Below are 17,772 nucleotides of genomic sequence, written 5' to 3' on the forward strand. Positions count from 1 at the left end.
AAATTTTGGAAACAGAAGCCATTATCACTATTTATCATTTTGGATGTATTTTGATACAAATAGTTTTAAATCATTGATATGTATTTTTAATTTTTTTAATATGTTAAAAAAATACGGATACAGGCAATCAGCCTAGAATTATATTAATGGAATAATACATGATTACTAATTGTGGTTCATGCCAGGAATACAAGAATCTTTCAATGTTTGGAATTAATTAATAATTCACTCTAATAAGTTAATTTAAAATAATTAAAGCTTTTATTAAAATATAGCTAACATACAATATTATATTAGTTTCAGGTGTACATAATAGTTATTCAACAGTACCCACCTGGCACTATACATAATTATTACCATATTATTGATTATATTCCGTATGGTAAAGAAATGATCACCATGCTAAGTCTAGCAACCAACTGATACTGTACCATGCTATCACAATATTATTGACTAAATTTCCTATATTGTGTATTACATCCCCAAAACTTGTTTTATACCTGGAACTTTGAACCTCTTATTCCCCTTTACCTCTCCCTCCACCCCCTTTTTTACTTGTCAATTCAGTTGACATTCGATATTATTTTATGTTAATTTCAGGTGTACAGAATAGTGGTTACACATTTATATAATTTACGAAGTGACCCCCCTGTTTAGTCTAGTACCCATCTGGCCCTATACGTTGTTATTATCATATTATTCATTATATTCCCTATGCTTTACTATACATTCCCATGACTATTTTATAACTATCAATTTGTATTTCTTAATCTCGTCACCTTTTTCACCTTGTCCCCAACCCCCTCCCACCTATCACCCTGATAGATCTAGTACGCATCTGATACTATATATAGTTATTACAATTATTGACTATATTCCTTAAGCTATACCCTACATCCATCCCCATGACTACTGTGTAACAACCAATTTGTACTTCTTAATTCTTTCCCCTTTCTCACCCACTCCCACTACCCAGATGGGAGCATCTGGCAACCATCAAAATGTTATCTGTATCTATGAATTTGTTTCTGTTTTGTTTGTTTATTTTGCATTTTAGATTTTACTTATAAGTGAAATCATATGACATTTGTTTTCACTGTCTGACTTACTCAGCAAAACATCTTCTAGGTCCATCCTAGAGATGGCAAGATTTTATTCTTTTTTAAGGCTGAGTAATATTCCATTGTATATACGCACCACCTACTTTTTATCCATTTATGCATTCAGGGACATCTAGGCTGTCTTCATATCTTGACTATTATAAATAATGCCTCCATGAGCATATGGATGAGTACATCCTCTCAAAGTAACATTTTGGAGTTCTTTGGATGAATACTCAGAAGTGAAATTACTAGGTCCTTTTTGTCTATTGTTATAGTCTTTGTTTTAAAGTCTGTTTTGTTTGCTATAAGTATTGCTATCCCAGGTTTTTGTTTGTTTCCATTTTAATGAAATATCTTTTTTCCATCCTTGAATTTCAGTCTCTGTGTGTCTTTCGATCTGAAGTGAGTCTCTTGTAGGCAGCATATGTAAGGGTCTTGTTTTCTTATCCATTCAGCGACTCTATGTCTTTTGATTAGAGGATTTAATCCATTTACATTTAAAGTAATTCTTGATAGATATGTAGTTATTGACATTTTATTCTTATTTATTTATTTATTTATTTTTATTTATTTTTTTAATCTTAAATCAGTCCCTCTAAGATTTCTTATACTACTGGTTTGGTAGTGATTAACTCCTTTAGCTTTTTCTTATCTGGGAAGCTCTTTATCTGTCCTTCAATTCTAAATGATAGCTTTGCTGGGTAGAGTAATCTTGGCTGTAGGTACTTGCTTTTAATCACTTTGAATATTTATAACAGTCCCTTCTGTCCTGCAAAGCTTCTGTTGAGAAACCAGCTCATAGTCTTATGGGAGCTCCTTTGTAGGCAACTAACTGCTTTTCTCTTGCTGCTGTTAAGATTCTCTCTTCATCTGTAACCTTTGGCATTTTAATTATCATGTGTCTTGATGTTGGCCTCTTTGGGTTCATCTTGTTTCGGACTCTCTGTGCTTCCTGGGTTTGTATATCTATTTCCTTCACGAGATTAGGGAAGTTCTCTGTCTTTATTTCTTCAAGTAGGTTTTCAATTCTTTGCTCTTTCTCTTCTCCTCTGATACCCCTATAATGCGAATGTTGGTATGCTTGATGTTGTCCCAGAGGCGCCTTAATATCTCCTTGTGTTTTGGGATTTTTTTTTCCTGTTCTGATTGCGTGTTTTATTCTACCTTATCTTCTAAATTGCTGATTCAATGCTCTGCTCCATCTAATCTGGTTTTGATTCCCTGTAATGTATTCTTTATTTCCATTATTGCACTTTTTATTTCTGACTGGTTCTTTTTCATGTTTCCTATCTCCATTTTCATGTTTCTTATCTCTTTGTTGAAGGTCTCCCTGAGATCATCGAGCATTCTTATAATTAATGTTTTGAACTTTGCATCTGGCAGATTGCTTGACTCCATTTTGTTTAAGTCTTTTTCTGGGGCTTTGCTCTGTTCTTTTATTTGGGACATGTTTCTTTATCTCCCCATGTTGGCTGCCTCCCTATGGTTTTTTTTCTTTCTTTCTTTTTTGTTTTTTTCTATGTACTAGGCAGGGCTCCTATGTCTTCTGGTCTTAGTAGAGTGGCCTTACTTAGTAGGTGTGCTGTAGGGCCCACTTGTGCGGTCTTCCTTGTCATTTGAGCTAAGTGCTCCAGGAGTGCCCTTGTGTGGATTGTGTGTGCCCTCCTATTGTAGCTGAGCATTGGTTGCTATTTCCTTGTCAGTGTGAGGGATTGACCCTTTGGCTCACTGGTTTTGAGGACTGGCCATGACGACAATGGAGGAGTTGTGTGCAGGGGCTCCCCCTACAGAGCAGGATCTGCCTCAGCAGGGCTCTGATGCCTGCCCAATCCACCCCTTGGGTGTGTCGTTCTGGGAGGTAGCTGGGTGATGTTCTAGTTCATTTAGTAGCTAGCCACTGGGCACACCAGCCCCAGGGCCACCTGGGAGGGGACTTGCTGCAGGTCAAGTTCAGCCATAGCCCTTGCTCCACCTGGGAATACCTGGTAGGAGCCACAAAGCAATCCACAGATGGCTGCCACCTGGGCTGTGCTTGGAAGTGCCTCAAGAGGCTAAGCCTCAAACCAAGGCCAGCTGCTGCCAGTGCTGGGCTTAGGGCTGCTCAGCCAGAAGTACAGGATACACTTAAGCCAGATGTTGCTTGTCTGGGCTCTGTGAACCTTTGAGAGACTCTAGGAAAGTCTGCAGCGTGAGCCAAGGCAGGTAGTTTGTAAGAAAAAGCCACTGGAAACGGTTTGGGTGTTCCTGAAAGTTGGGCGGGCGGAGTCTTGAATCACCAGGGTGTGGCAAATGAATAGTATTAGCCAGCTTGATGGAAACTCAGATATTGCAGACACCTGAGTCTGCATGCCTGGAAGGGGGAGGGCTCAATAAAGAAACAATAGCTTCTGCCAGCTCTTCCATCAGGGAGTAAGTTGCCCCTCCAGTTCTCATCCTGAAGCTAGACAATTCAGTTCCTCCCCATATGTCCCTGTAACCTCTTCAGCTGCTTCCCCAGAACTGGAGCTCAGAACCAGTGATTCTATTGGTGAGTAAGTCAGTGTGCGGGCCCTTTTTAAGAGGAGTGTCTGGGATTCCAGCTGCCCTCTGTGTCACTCAGCTAAAATCCCTGCTGGTTTTCACAATCAGAAATTATGGGACTTCTCTCCCTGGCATTGGAACCCTGGACTGGGGAAGGGCTGGGAACCCTTTCTCTTCTGGGAGGTATCACTGCAGCTGAGATATCCCTCCCAGTTTTTAATGGTCACACGCAGGTGTGGGACCAGCCTGTTTCGCGTCTGTGTCCCTCCTACCAGGCTGGAAGTGGCTTCTTCTGCATGTCCCTAGTTGCAGGGCTTTGGTTCAGCAAGATTTTAGGCAGTTCTCAATATTGTTTTTTTTTGTAGTTTAGTTGTAATTTTTATGTGGTCATGAGAGGAGGTGAGCACAGTGTTTACCTATTGTGCCATCTTGACCAGAACTCCTAGTTAATATTTTTCAAAATAGCAAAAAGTACATGATAAACTTCAATATTCAAATCTGAAATTAAAATGTAGTAAAGCCAGATTCTAAGATATATAACATGATAAAAAAATACTGAGCCAAGGAAAGCCTTTTCTTGAAGGTTAGGAAAAAAGAGAGGACGGACTTTTCTGTCGATTAAGAGCAACGACAACACAATTATCTTAGAAAGCCTGACCAAGCCTGACCAGTACCAGCCAAGAAAACAAAATAAAATAATACAATTGAAGGATGAATAAAAAAAGAAACTCAAGTAGGAACTAATTATAAATTACAAGGGTTTAACACTGTAGTCTTGTTTAGGGGGAAAAACATACAAAAAGCATCGGGATTTTAAAAATATATAACAATAGCCAATTCAAGAATGTAACAAAATTATTCATAAGGGGACAAAAGCATAAAATACGAATGTTTTATGATTTACAATATGGGGCATATTTTTCTCTGTTCACAAGCCAACCTGAGTGTGTGTTTTAATTTACATACAGTAAAATGGACTTTTTTGGTATACAGTTCTCTGAGTTTTAACCCATGTTTAGATCTATGTAATCACTGTCGTGGTCAGTGTGCAGAACAGTTCTGCTGTCTCCCAAATTTCCCTCCTGAACTTTCAGTCAAACCCTCACTCCCCGGACCCCATCCCCTAGCAACCACGGATCTCTTCATCCTTGTAGGTTTGTCTTTCCCAAAATGTTATATCAGTGGAATCATACAGTATGTAGCCTTTTGAGCTTGGCTTCTTTCAGTCAGCATGAGGTCTTTGGGAATTTCCCATGTTGACATATCAATCATCTGTTCATTTTTATTGTGGAATAGATATCCGTGGAATGGATATAGCATAGCTTGTTTATCATTCATCCATCAAAGGACATTTGGGGTTTTTCCGATTTTTTGGCTAATTTGAGTAGAGCTGCTATAAAATTCACATACATGTTTTTATGTGAACATAACTTTCATTTTTCTAGGGATATACCTTTACATGGGATTGCTGGGTTATTTGATAAGTGTATGCTTTAGAGCTTTATATGATATTGTCACAGTGTGACATTCTCAAGAACATCCATTGAATGCAACCCATTACATAGGGTAGAGTAGGGTTTAAATGAGTATTTTAGAAATAAATGTAATCAAATAATTTTTGAGCTGGGAGGAAGCATAAAGATTTCTACTTTGAGAAAAGAAAAACAATGGACCCAGTGAAAAGAAATACTTGACCAAGTCTACACAGCTAGAAAGTGTGGAGCAATGGGGCCCCAATATCCACTATCTTGGTCAAGTGCTCATTCCGTTATGTCAGATTGATTTCAGTACGTCACCATGCAAGCCTTGCATTAATTTGATGTAACATATTGTATAATGCACACATACTGTACACCGTATCTACATATCTAAATAAATGACAATAGCTAGCACTGAGCTCCATCAGTGAGTCAGAAATTTTGCAAGGCAGTTTACGTACACTGACTCATTTACTTATTACAACAGGCCTGTGATGTGGTGGTTGTTATTGTGTCCCTTTTGCAGTTGAGGAAATAGAGTAACAGAGTCTAGGTAACTTGCCCAAATTACATTGCAGGTCAGTGATGGAGCTAGATTTTAATGCTGACCATCTTGCTTTAGGCACTGTTTTTAAATTCTAAGATGGGTTTTATTGTTAAGAACACTCAACACAGAATCCCACTGATTGGACACAGAAATGGAGATTTCAAGTAGTGAAGTCACTGAAGTACATTCACCTTTTTTTTTTTTAAATTTCTATGAAATTTATTGAGGTGATATTGGTTAATAAAATGATATAGGTTTCAAGTGTACATTTCTTTTAGGTTGGTGCAAAAGTAATTGCAGTTTAAAAGGTTAAAAATAATTGCAAAAACTGCAATTACTTTTGTACCAACCTAATATAATACTTCACCTATATATTGCATGTGTGCTCACCACCCAGAGTCATTACGTTTTTAAAAATGGAGGGACCAGCATTTGATTCTGGCTTAATTATGGCTCTCTTATTTATTCAACAAATATTGATTGAGAGTATACTATGTAACTGTTCTTTAGGTGTTGAGCAGACAATATGTTTGCCATCTGTGGAGCTTGGATTCTAATGTAGAGACATATAATAAGCTAATAAACAACCAAATGTAGAATGTGATTTCAGGTAGCAGTAAAAATAATGATAATAATAATAAGGCAAAGAAGACAGGACATGATATATGATATATGGGAAGCTGGTACCTATTTTAGATAAGGAGATCAGAGAAAACTTTTCTTAAAGAGTGACATTTGAGCAAATATGAACATGAGGTCAGACAATTAAGTTCGCAAACTCATCCTAGAAAATGTGCTACATGTCTCATTGCTGAATATCACTATAGTCACCTTTGAAGTACTCCCCTTGGGAAGCTATGCACCGATGCCATCACATAGTCCACCCTTCAAAGCAATTTTGGAACTTTTTTTCTGGAATGACCATCAGAGCTGTCGCCGTATTACCCTTCATGTCTTGAGTGTTATCAAAATGTCTTCCTTTCAGTATTTCCTTTATCTTTGGGTAAAGACAGAAGTCATTGGGGGCCAGATCAGGTGAGTAGGGAGGGTGTTCCAATACAGCTATTTGTTTACTGACTAAAAACTCCCTCACAGACAGGGCTGTGTGACCTGGTGCATTGTTGTGATGAAAGAGCCATGAATTGTTGGTGAAAAGTTCAGATCGTCTAACTTTCTCACGCAGTCTTTTCAGCACTTCCAAATAGTAAACTTGGTTACCTATTTGTGCAGTTGGTACAAATTCATAATGAATAATCCCACTGGTATCAAAAAAGGTTAGCAACATTGTTGCAACAAGTCCATGCACTTAATTGTCATACCTCATATATGTTCCTACAGGCTATGGTAAGAAGTTTGTATTTTATAATAAGTGTGATTAGAATCCAAGGATTGTTTTCAGTAAGGGAGTGATGTGAATGATTTATGTTTTAAAGAAGATCTTTTCATGTCTCTGTGTGAAGAGCACATTAATGGGGGCAAGTAGGGAATCCAGAAAGTCAGTTAGGAGGCTGCTGTCAATGTCCAGGGAGAAATAGCTGTGGTGGCTAGGATTAAGTGATTATAGTCGTGCAACTGGTGAATTTGGCCCCATTTTGGGATATATTTTGACCATAGAGCTGCCAAAACTTGCCATCTCTGTGTAACTATTTTAGCACTCAATAATAGTCACTGAAAATGTTTGCATCTTCTTACATTCTCTTTCAATATTTTATATTTTGAGGTTTAATACAACTCCAGGTTTTTAAATGCCCAATAGTGTGCATTGAACTATAGCATATTTTGTATGTTAACATTTAGAAAGAGAAAGTACTTAGTGTTAAATCAGATAAATTAGAGAAGTTTTATCAGGTTACCAAATATTTTTTTTATGCCCACACAATATGCACATAGCTTATATATACTGCTTGCTTCTTTCCTTACTGTGTGCTTTATAAAATTACATGAACTATTACAAAAGACCTTGGACATTTCTACCAGTATATATTTTTCGATGACACTAAGCCAATAGTAGATGCTAAATAGTTATTAATCTCTTAATTCATAGGTCACATAGGCATTTGATTTGAAATTTAGGCAAAAATTTGACTTAATTTTTGCTTTTTCCTTCTTGTTGTCTTTCTTGTGTAAGCAAATGTAGTGTTGGTTTCCAGGCCCATGACAAGCTTGGAAGCAATAATTAATTTTTAGTATTAATATGGGTATTGTTGATGTTTCTTCATTGTGCTTCTAATATATTTTCCCCATGAACCGAATTAATAATTTTGGTAATCAACCTTTTTATTTTGCTTCAAAATACTAATTACAGTTTTAATTTTTTACTGAATGAGGATTATGTAGGTCACTCACTGTTGGATGTACATCGTAAGTCAAGGAGAATAAAAAGCCATGTTTGCAACTATAGCTCCATTTGCAATGGAATCATACCAAATAGAATAATTGGTGAATTTATTAAGGCCTTGCATATGGCTTTTACTCCTGGACTGATAGTTGGCATAAAAATTCTAGGGAGCACATATCAATTCAGGATTTTTGAAGCTTGAACTATTGTAAACTTATAGTTTAAGGATTTCATAATAGTGTTAGAAAAGGAGGCTGAATTTTGTTAAATTTGTTTTGGCTGGTACAAAAGATTTTTCAATTCTGTTTGATAAACAGCTTTGTGAAATCAATGAAACTTGATGGGTTAAGCATTGTCTTGTATACATTGCCTGATTGTAAAATCGATTGACAAATGGAAGTTGTGAGGCATTCAGTGAAGGCATCATGAAGAGAAATACAAATGATTTTTCCACATCTATCCAAAGTAGTTCTTTTAAAATTAAGTCTGTCTTTCAAGATAAAAGAAGAGGGAGAAGGGGGTCAAATATATGGTGATGGAAAGAGAACTGACTGGGTGGTGAGCACGCAATGTGATCTATAGATGATGTATTACAGAATTGTACACTTGAAACCTATATAATTTTACTAACCAACGTCACCCCAATAAATTTAAAAGAAGGTAAGTTACGAGAAATGCATTACTATTTATAAGTAGTTTGAATCAAACATAAATATACAGGAAAGCCTCACTGAGATAAAAAATATTTCCAGATGGAACTGTGTGTAATAACAATTCCAAAGACTAAAATTTTTGGAGAATAGGACATTCTGATTAATCAGATTTTCTGTTTGTTGGAGGATTTTTTGTTGTTGTAAAATAATTTTAAACACACTTATTCCAATTTTATGTTTTCGTGTGGTATGTATAAAACACAACTGACCACTTACTGAACAGTGGACATGTTTGAATTGAGAATAATTTTCTGGATATAAGTTACTAATTGTTTTTATAGCAACTAAACAAATATTATTAAATGATAATTTCTTGTACAGCACTGTGCTGTATAGCTAAGCAGGTACAAAATAATGATTTATATGTTGCACCTGTCTTCAAAGAGTTTATAGCTTATGTGAGTTTCTTATATTGAATATCATTGTACTTATCAATAGAAATGATTTTTTTTAATGGTTGTTAGTTTCAGTAATAAGGGAAGCTTCCACAGAACCAGTAAAATGTTATGATCATCAGAATGATTTTGTAGTTTCATTATGATCCGAATAAATTCAGGCAAATAACCAGACAGAGTAATTAAATCACTTAAGGTCAAAAGCATATAATTTAACTAGAATTTAATTCTCCCTCTGTATAGTATTTCAGTAGCCCTAGCTGCTGAATTCACCATTATCCTGGTGTTAATGATAATAAAAAAATGTGAAAATTTGGTTCCTTTTAGCTTCTTTCACAGCCAGTCTCTAAAGTGTGTCCCTCATTCTAATGGTCTAAAATGGTGGTTCAGATTTTAGTCATCGCATCTCCATTCTAGGCAGCAGGTTAGAGTAAAGAGAAAAGAAGAAGGGAAGCAAAGTTGGGCTCCAACTGTGTTTTAAATGAAGTTTAGGAAGGTGTTATAGTGAACATGTCATAAATTAGTCCCTTGCTAAGCTTACCTCCAAGATGCGCAGAGAAATGTAGTCTTTATTTGGGGTAGACACGTGTCCAGCTAAAGTTGTGCAATCTATAACTGTGAAGAAAGAAGAGAATGGATATTGAAGATTCTAGAGGTCTTTGATCCATCCTTATCACTACAAAAACTGAATTCTCAAGAGCAACAATTTAATTCCAGCATGGGTGTATGGGGGACTTGGAATTCAGAAGGGAGAAGGGAGAATAGCTTGGAAGTGATAAACTTAAAGGACTCTGGGGAAAGTAATGTTTGACATTTCTTTAAATGTGAGATTTCAAAGAGAAATAGTCTAAAGATTATGTATTTGTTTTCTAGGGCTGTCATAACAAAACACAACAAACTTAAGTGGTTAAGACAACAGTAATTTATTCTTTCACAATTCTGAAAGCTTGAAGTCCAATGTTAAGGTATTGGTAGGGTCATACGCCCTCTGAGACTCTGGGTTGAACTTTTCCTTGCCTCTTCCTAGCTTCTGGTGGTCATCAATTCTTGGCTTTCCTAGGCTTGCAGCTGCCTCTCCCATTTATTGTCTCTGTGGTCACATAGCTATCTCCCTGTGTCTTGATGTTCACATGGTATTTTATTCTTCTTAGAAGGACATCAGTCATATTGGATTAGGGCCCACCCTTGATTACATCTACAAAGATGCTATTTGGAAATAAGGTCATAGTCACAGTAACAGGGGTTCGGACTGCCACATATCTTTTAGAGGTACACAGTTTCACTTTTAACAGTATGTCTAGAAAATATACTATTTGATGAGCTTTAGAAATCCAGACAAGAATTTTGTGTTTTGTTTTTGTTTTTATAATGAGCTTCCACTATGATTAAAGGTCTACATTATTCTTCAAGACTTTTAGATTCTGACTTTTGTTATTTTTGATGTGCCAATAGGCAAAAGCAGGTTTAAGATAACCCTAGTTATTAGAATGTGCCCATATAGATTTTTTTTCCTTTCTATACTGAAACCCATTCCATTGGACACCATATCAAATCATGACTTCTTGGTCGTTTCTGTGTACATGATGAACAAATATATATATATGACATGGTACTAAGCTGTTTCCAGTGTCTTCAAAGTATACACTTTTATCTTAAATTTGGTGTATATTATGTAACTTACTCAAAGAAGATTCATCCCAAATCCATTTTTTTAACCTTACGTACTATTATTACAAGGTTCATAATGTAGTTTTTCAACCTATTTGAGATTAGAATTGATGCATTAAATGGTATAGATTTTGTTCAGGTAAATATATAAACCATGAAAAGTAATCACTGAAACTCTGACTTCCAGAAGAGAGAAAATATATCAACACACACACACACACACACACACACACACACACACACACAAAACCCAAAACACATATGTGTGTGCACTCATGTGCTCACATATAAACAGAGTCAAGAACTATACCTCCAAAGATGACAGAGATCATTTATTAATGGTCCATTATATCTCAGAACACTGATGACTATACATAGTAAAGACCCTCTTGATATCAATAAAAGTTAGTATTTTATTACATAATCTATTTGTAGTATATGCTTCTATTTGTTTCAACCCAAATTGTTTAATATTTGTGTTTAAAAGGTAGCACAAGTTTGAATTATGTAGAAAATTTACTCAATAAAAACAGCTTATTTTGCAATAGAAAAATATTTTTGAAAGTAAAATTGTAACTTTCATCATCTTTTGATTTTGATGTATTTGCCTATGTAGAATTTACTATGTTAGAAAATAGGGTAAATTATAAGTCCAAATGAAAAGTTTGTATAAATGAAATTAAATGTATTTAAATGCTTTATATGCTCACAGAAAATGAGAATTATTTCATCTCCTTGTAATGTGTTTCTGTGGAATCTATGCTGTCTTAATTTCTCTGGTTAGTGCATGAAATTTATGAATATAAATGTGTAATACCACTTACATATTGATTCTAAAAAAAAAATTTAAGCTCATAAAAACAGAGAAAGGAATGGTGGTTACCAGGGGCTGGGATGGGGGAGTGGGGAAATGTTAGAGTATAAACTTTCAGTTATAAACTGAATGTGTTCTGGGGATCTAATGTACAGTATGATGATTATAGTTAACAATACTATATTATATACTTAAAAGTTGCTAAGAGAGTTGCTTAAATGTTCTCACCACAAAAATAAAATGGTAATTATGTGACATGATGGAGGTGTTAGCTAGCTATGTTGATAATCATTTTGCAACATAGTATATCAAATCTACACGCTGTACACCTTAAACTTACACAATGTTATATCTCAATGAAGCTGGAAAAGAAAAAATACAAGTGAAGGTATTTATCAATGGGTTATGGGTCTTAAGGACATTTAAAATATTTAAGTTGAGGGCACTGGAGTAGAGTGTTGTGTAGTACAGAGTGGAGGGAGACATTGCACATATCGTATAAAGGTTATATACCCTCCGTGTATCTTTTTGTCTTGACAGTGTGTGCTGGGACAGAGAATAAGCTGAGCTCTCTCTCTGACCTGGAGCAGCAGTACCGAGCCTTGCGCAAATACTATGAGAACTGTGAGGTCGTCATGGGCAACCTGGAGATAACCAGCATCGAGCACAACCGGGACCTCTCCTTTTTACGGGTAAAGATGTCTCTTTCTTTCTCTTCTTTGTGAATGGACAGGTGTCACATTGCGTAAAGACAGACCAGCTTGCTTGTCCCTGACGGCTATGCTGTTCTGGCCAGCAGGGAACATGACTGTAGGCAGAAGATAAGAAATACCTAGGCGCACCCCGAGAGAGAACGCAAGGAACGATGCCATCATGATTGACATCCTGAGTTTAGAGCAATCACTGTTGCCCTAAGAGTGATAAAAGATTCCATCAGGGTGTAGCACATTTTGTCTAGCAAGTCAGTCTTTTTCTGAATTGCAGGCAAGAGGAAAACTGTTATGCTGGGGTCCAGTTGAGTCAGAGGACCAGTCAGATAATAAGTGGTAACTAGCTTGTAATCTCCTTTTCTGCCCCTTTGGAAATTTTAGACCATTTTACATTATCATAATGAGACCAATTCTGTTACCTTTAGAAGGAAAACAACACCGGTTTTCATTACAAGTACTTATATGAGTCCACGTAAGCATGCTCGTATATGCATCTGTGTATATATGAAGTTACCCAGAGACAACTGGAGTCCTTTTGCAAACCTCTTTTGGCTTGCATTTGCCCTTACTCTGCTAATCTGGCTATGTTAGTGCTTAATGCCTACAGTTTCCGATAGTTTCTTTTAACCAAAATAAGTATAGGAAAATCTGAACTTCAAAGGGATGGGGACAAAGTGAAATGGGAATGTGGTATTTTATAGAATTAAAAATGTATGCTTTACACAAGTATTAATAAGATATATAGCATCCGTAGAATACATTTGATCTTGTTTTCAGTAATATTTACACACTTAGGAGCATTCTCTTGTATAAATCAAGACAAAAATGTTTCAAATACTGATACCATAGTAAACTAGTGGATAGTAAATTATTTAGAGAACTATGATAATTTTAACAATTTATACTTAGATAACTAGTAAAAAAAATAGTGCTTTTAAATACAGTGAATGTGATAAATATATCTAGAAATAGTAACCACCTCAGAAAGCGAATCACCTCAAAACCTAAATTACACTGTGCAGCTTGTAATATCTGTTTTTAAAATGACTTTAATATTGGGTTTGATATAGAATATGAAGGTTTTCCATATTCTACTTTTTGGTTGACAGAGCTCTGGTTCTATGAGTTATATGTCAAAACTTATTAGTAATTAGAATAATTATGACATCTTTGTTTATCAAAAGTAGAGAGTAAAAGTTATCTAAATTCTACAATGAGAGGGCCTAAAAAGAATTTAACTTTTTCTTTTCTATTTTGGACTGTTATTTCAAAAAGAGAATATATACAAGCTACCTTAGAACAGCAAATTTGTATGCTCAGGAATGCATCTGAGTGTTAGTTATTAAAATTTTCTTGAAGCTTTTAACCTGTCTTGATTGATAATTTTCAGATAGATTTTATTCTTCAACATCAAAATAATGTCTTGATGGAATATGAGTTCATTTGTAGATACAGTTAGAAATGCCAAGAAAGTCAATGATGTCATAAAAAAGGAAAACTGCGAGTTGAATTCTGAATTAGGGGAAACAAATAGTTTAAATAGTGTATTAGACCAGAATAACATGAAAACAATTAGAGACAATTTAAGATTTCTGTTTTGCTTCTGTTTTCTTTGCTTTGTTTGCTATATGTTCTTTTGTGCAACTAAGAATTTATTAGTTAATAAATTCTTAATAAAATATATTATATCAAAATATTATATAAAATGTTATATATTATATCAAAAGTTAATAAATTATATACATGTATGTGGAAGATTACATTGGCTTAACAAAAAACATTCATGACTATTGTAAGTGACAGTCTTTAAAATAAGTAACAAAAATACATATTATTACATATTTTCTAATTCTTAAACTCTTATAAGATAACAGAATAGAACACTTAAAATAGACTTTGGTCAATTTTTAATCTTTAGAAATATAAAATATGAAATATGAAGTACACATCTTTGAGCAACGTGGTATATACATTAGATGTTCTACTTTTGTAGGAACAATTTTGAAGTAAAAATAAGTTAACAGAATGAATAGATTTGGGAAATAATAAAATGAGGATCAAGGTTTCTACTTGAAGCAAGAAACAAGTTGTTTCTTTAAAAAAAGCAATTGTCAGCTTCAAAGTAGCATCTCTGAAAGTTTGTATAAACTCTGTGTTTACCCATGCATATATCTCTATTTTTATCTATTTATTTAAAGATAACTCTAATAGGCTTTCTTTCCTTGGTAATCACATTTTTTTGTTGTTGTTTCATTTATCTTTTGTTCCTTTGGAATATAACCATTTCTAATTGTGACATATATTCATTCACTAAACAAATGGTCTTAGCCTAAGGATACAATAGCAAGCAATTCATTGTCCTTCATTTCAACAATCTTGCAGCCTTGTAGAGGGTTACAGAGATGTAATGCATAAGAATTGTGTATATGCATGTGCGTACAAATATATGTGTATGTTTGTGAAAATATAATGTGTATATATGTATATACACATAAAATTTTATAGTTGCTAAAACAGAAATAAGCCAGAATCAGAATGAAGGTATGCTTTTGTGTTGAGGGTAGGCATGGTTGCTGAGCAAAGAAATGAGTGGCTAATTCTGAAGTATTCAGGAAAGATTTCATCGAAGAGGTACTTGAGTTCAATCATGAGAAAATATATGCTGTGTTTCCCCGAAAATAAGACCTAGCCAGACAATCAGCTCTAATACGTCTTTTGGAGAAAAAATTCATATAAGATCTGGTCTTATTTTACTATAATATAAGACCGGGTTTTATATAATATAATAATAATATAATATAATATCAGGTCTTATATAAGACCGGGTATAATATGATATAATATAATACCGGGTCTTTTTTTTTGTTCCAAAAGACTCATTATTGCTGATTGTCCGGCTGGGTCTTATTTTCGGGGAAACACAGTAGGGTCTCACAAGGTAGGTAGGTGACAGAGAAGCGCATTCTGATGAAAATAATATAAGTTAAAGCTTAGAAGGCCCTAAGTCAGATTAATCAATATGTACTTAGTGTGTACTGCTGTAGATAATAGACATATGCGTGCAAATAAATCACATATTGTTCTGTCCTCATGGAACCTATAATGTCGTGTGGATGAAGATAAATTTGGGGATGGAATAAAATACTAATTTGAAGAGGTAAAGAGCCTTATACTACAGATAAATATCTAGGAGACATCAGCATCCAAATGATAAATTAACATTTGGAGATTAGATAAAATACTCAAGGAAGACTGAAAAGAATTATTCCAAGAAGTGGGCGAAGGACAGAACTTTGCAGATGCCCCATTTTCTGTTTTTTTTTGCTTAGCTCAGTGTTGTATCAGAACTACTCTTCTCAGTGAGTCCTGAAAGCAGAGACTATTAGCTGAAATCTTTATAATACTACGGTATTGGATAAGCCATTATTTCTAACTGTACCTTTGAATATGCTGAAAGCTCTCCATTTAACATAAAATCTCACTCCTCCTGATAACCACATTATGGTTCATTTGTGCTCCCAGTAGCTTCCTTCCAAAGTACGTAATTTGTTCGATTATGACACATACAATAAGCACAGTTCATGTAAAAGAAATCTAGTTATATTATGCTATCATTTCCAATAATATTTGAATTGTACGAGTGAATAGTAAACTTGCATTAACCTATCTTGTGGATTACACAGCAACCTCAGACATACTTATGTAACTGTAGCTCGCTGAGCAATTTTTTATAGAGGTGTTCAGTTTCCATTCCTCTAAGAAGGACTCAAACCTTTAATGTGTTTAGAAAGACATCATGGATAAAGATCTCAAATTTTATTCTGGAATCTTTACGGATTTAAGAAATTACTTTTGTTTTTAAAAGATTTTACATCCTTATGTCCATCTCTGATTAGCAGGGTTGTTTGTAAGGTTTTGTCTGAAAGCACTCTAATTTCTATCATTCATGAGAGCAGTTTATCCGGGTATCCCATTTACCTCTTTCACTATCTGATTAGCCAGTATCTAGAACAATGCCTAAAATACAGGTTTTCATTAAGTATCTGTTCAATGGACTAATGAATATTTTTAATACCTAATTATATATCACTATTTTGCATATGACATATTCTCTAGGTGAAGGACTATGTGAGTCTCTCCTCATATTATTTCAATGTGTGACAACCATAGGTCAGATAAGTGGGCATAAGACACAGGCTGGGTCCTCCCATGAGGATCTGAAATTGTGACTAATAGCATTCAGTTTCTGTATCAGTTTCTTGCCCACTTGGGTAACAGAACACAGCATCTTTTCTTCTTGTGGTTTGAATGTCAAAGAGAGTTATTCAGACAGCAGAATGGAGCCAACACATTGAAACAGACATAGAGAGCAGAGAAAGACCATTCACCCTAAATTACTGATGAAGGAACCATTCTTTCCCAGGTTCCAGTCTGCTTCTGAAGACCAGTTGCATTCTAGCCATTAAGTGCGTAAGCTACTCCTGGAACTTGATAATAACTTTTAAGTAATTTGCCCCTTTTTCCTTAAACTAGATAGAGTTGTTTTATTTTACTGTAACTAAAATATCCATTTTAGTACATCTCTCAAGATCTCAAAAACGAAAAAGCGGGCCTATGAAATTGGATTAAATATATATATATATGTATGTATATACGTATACATAATATATACATGTATGTGTGTATATACATATACATACATATATATGTATACATACATAAACACACACACACACAGACACACATATACACAAACAACAACAAAAAGCACTATAATGTTTTTTGGAACTACTTCCTTAGCTTTTACTAGATACATTTTATTGAATACTTTGAAATGTGTTCTGTTCAAGATGGTTTCATTATATCGACCTTGATGCTGATCTCTGTAAATACCTTTTAACCCAGCTTTGTTGTAACCTCCAAGTTTTCACATTTCTTTTTGAAAAAAAAAAAATCTAGTTGACCATATTTAACATTAGACCCCTGAGATACTACACAGTTGGCGAGAAATAGGCCCTAAAACTTATTTACTATGTACTTTATCAATGTCACAAGGTTAAGACATATAATAGAAGACAGCAAGACATAAAAAATCACAGATTTTGCGCTGTTGTCTTACACTTTATGAACCTCTCAAACAAGGCGAAATACAGCAAGTAATGGGAATGAACTATTAGATTTTACCCTCTTTAGAATTCTTGAGAGTTTTCTGTCCTTGTTCTTCCATTGGTCTTCCTTACTAGGGCTGGTATTCAATAACTGAGTGCTTCTAAAAAGGTACCTGACCTACCAGATTTTATACCATAAATTTATTTTCTCTGTTTTATGTATTCACTTTAAGCAAGTGAGTATTAAGTGTCAATTAAGTAGAAAGCAGTGTGATATATACTATAAAGTATGTACAGGAGTGTTAATTCCCATTCTTAACCAATTCTATAACAGGTATTAAACTTTATGGCTAGAATTTGTTTTGTGCAAATTGTTTT

The 17,772-nt window shown here is 34.8% G+C and overlaps 1 protein-coding gene across 1 annotated transcript in view; it reads left to right on the plus strand.

The window, feature by feature from the left end:
• The window catches only part of ERBB4 (erb-b2 receptor tyrosine kinase 4), a 1,062,086-nt gene that overhangs the window by 376,235 nt on the left and 668,079 nt on the right, over positions 1-17,772 (plus strand). Inside the window, 1 exon segment of the mRNA XM_033113116.1 lies at positions 12,117-12,268. Within this exon segment, the coding sequence (XP_032969007.1) occupies positions 12,117-12,268 (152 nt within the window).

Source organism: Rhinolophus ferrumequinum, chromosome 8, assembly GCF_004115265.2.
Source record: "Rhinolophus ferrumequinum isolate MPI-CBG mRhiFer1 chromosome 8, mRhiFer1_v1.p, whole genome shotgun sequence".
Lineage (NCBI taxonomy): Eukaryota > Metazoa > Chordata > Mammalia > Chiroptera > Rhinolophidae > Rhinolophus > Rhinolophus ferrumequinum.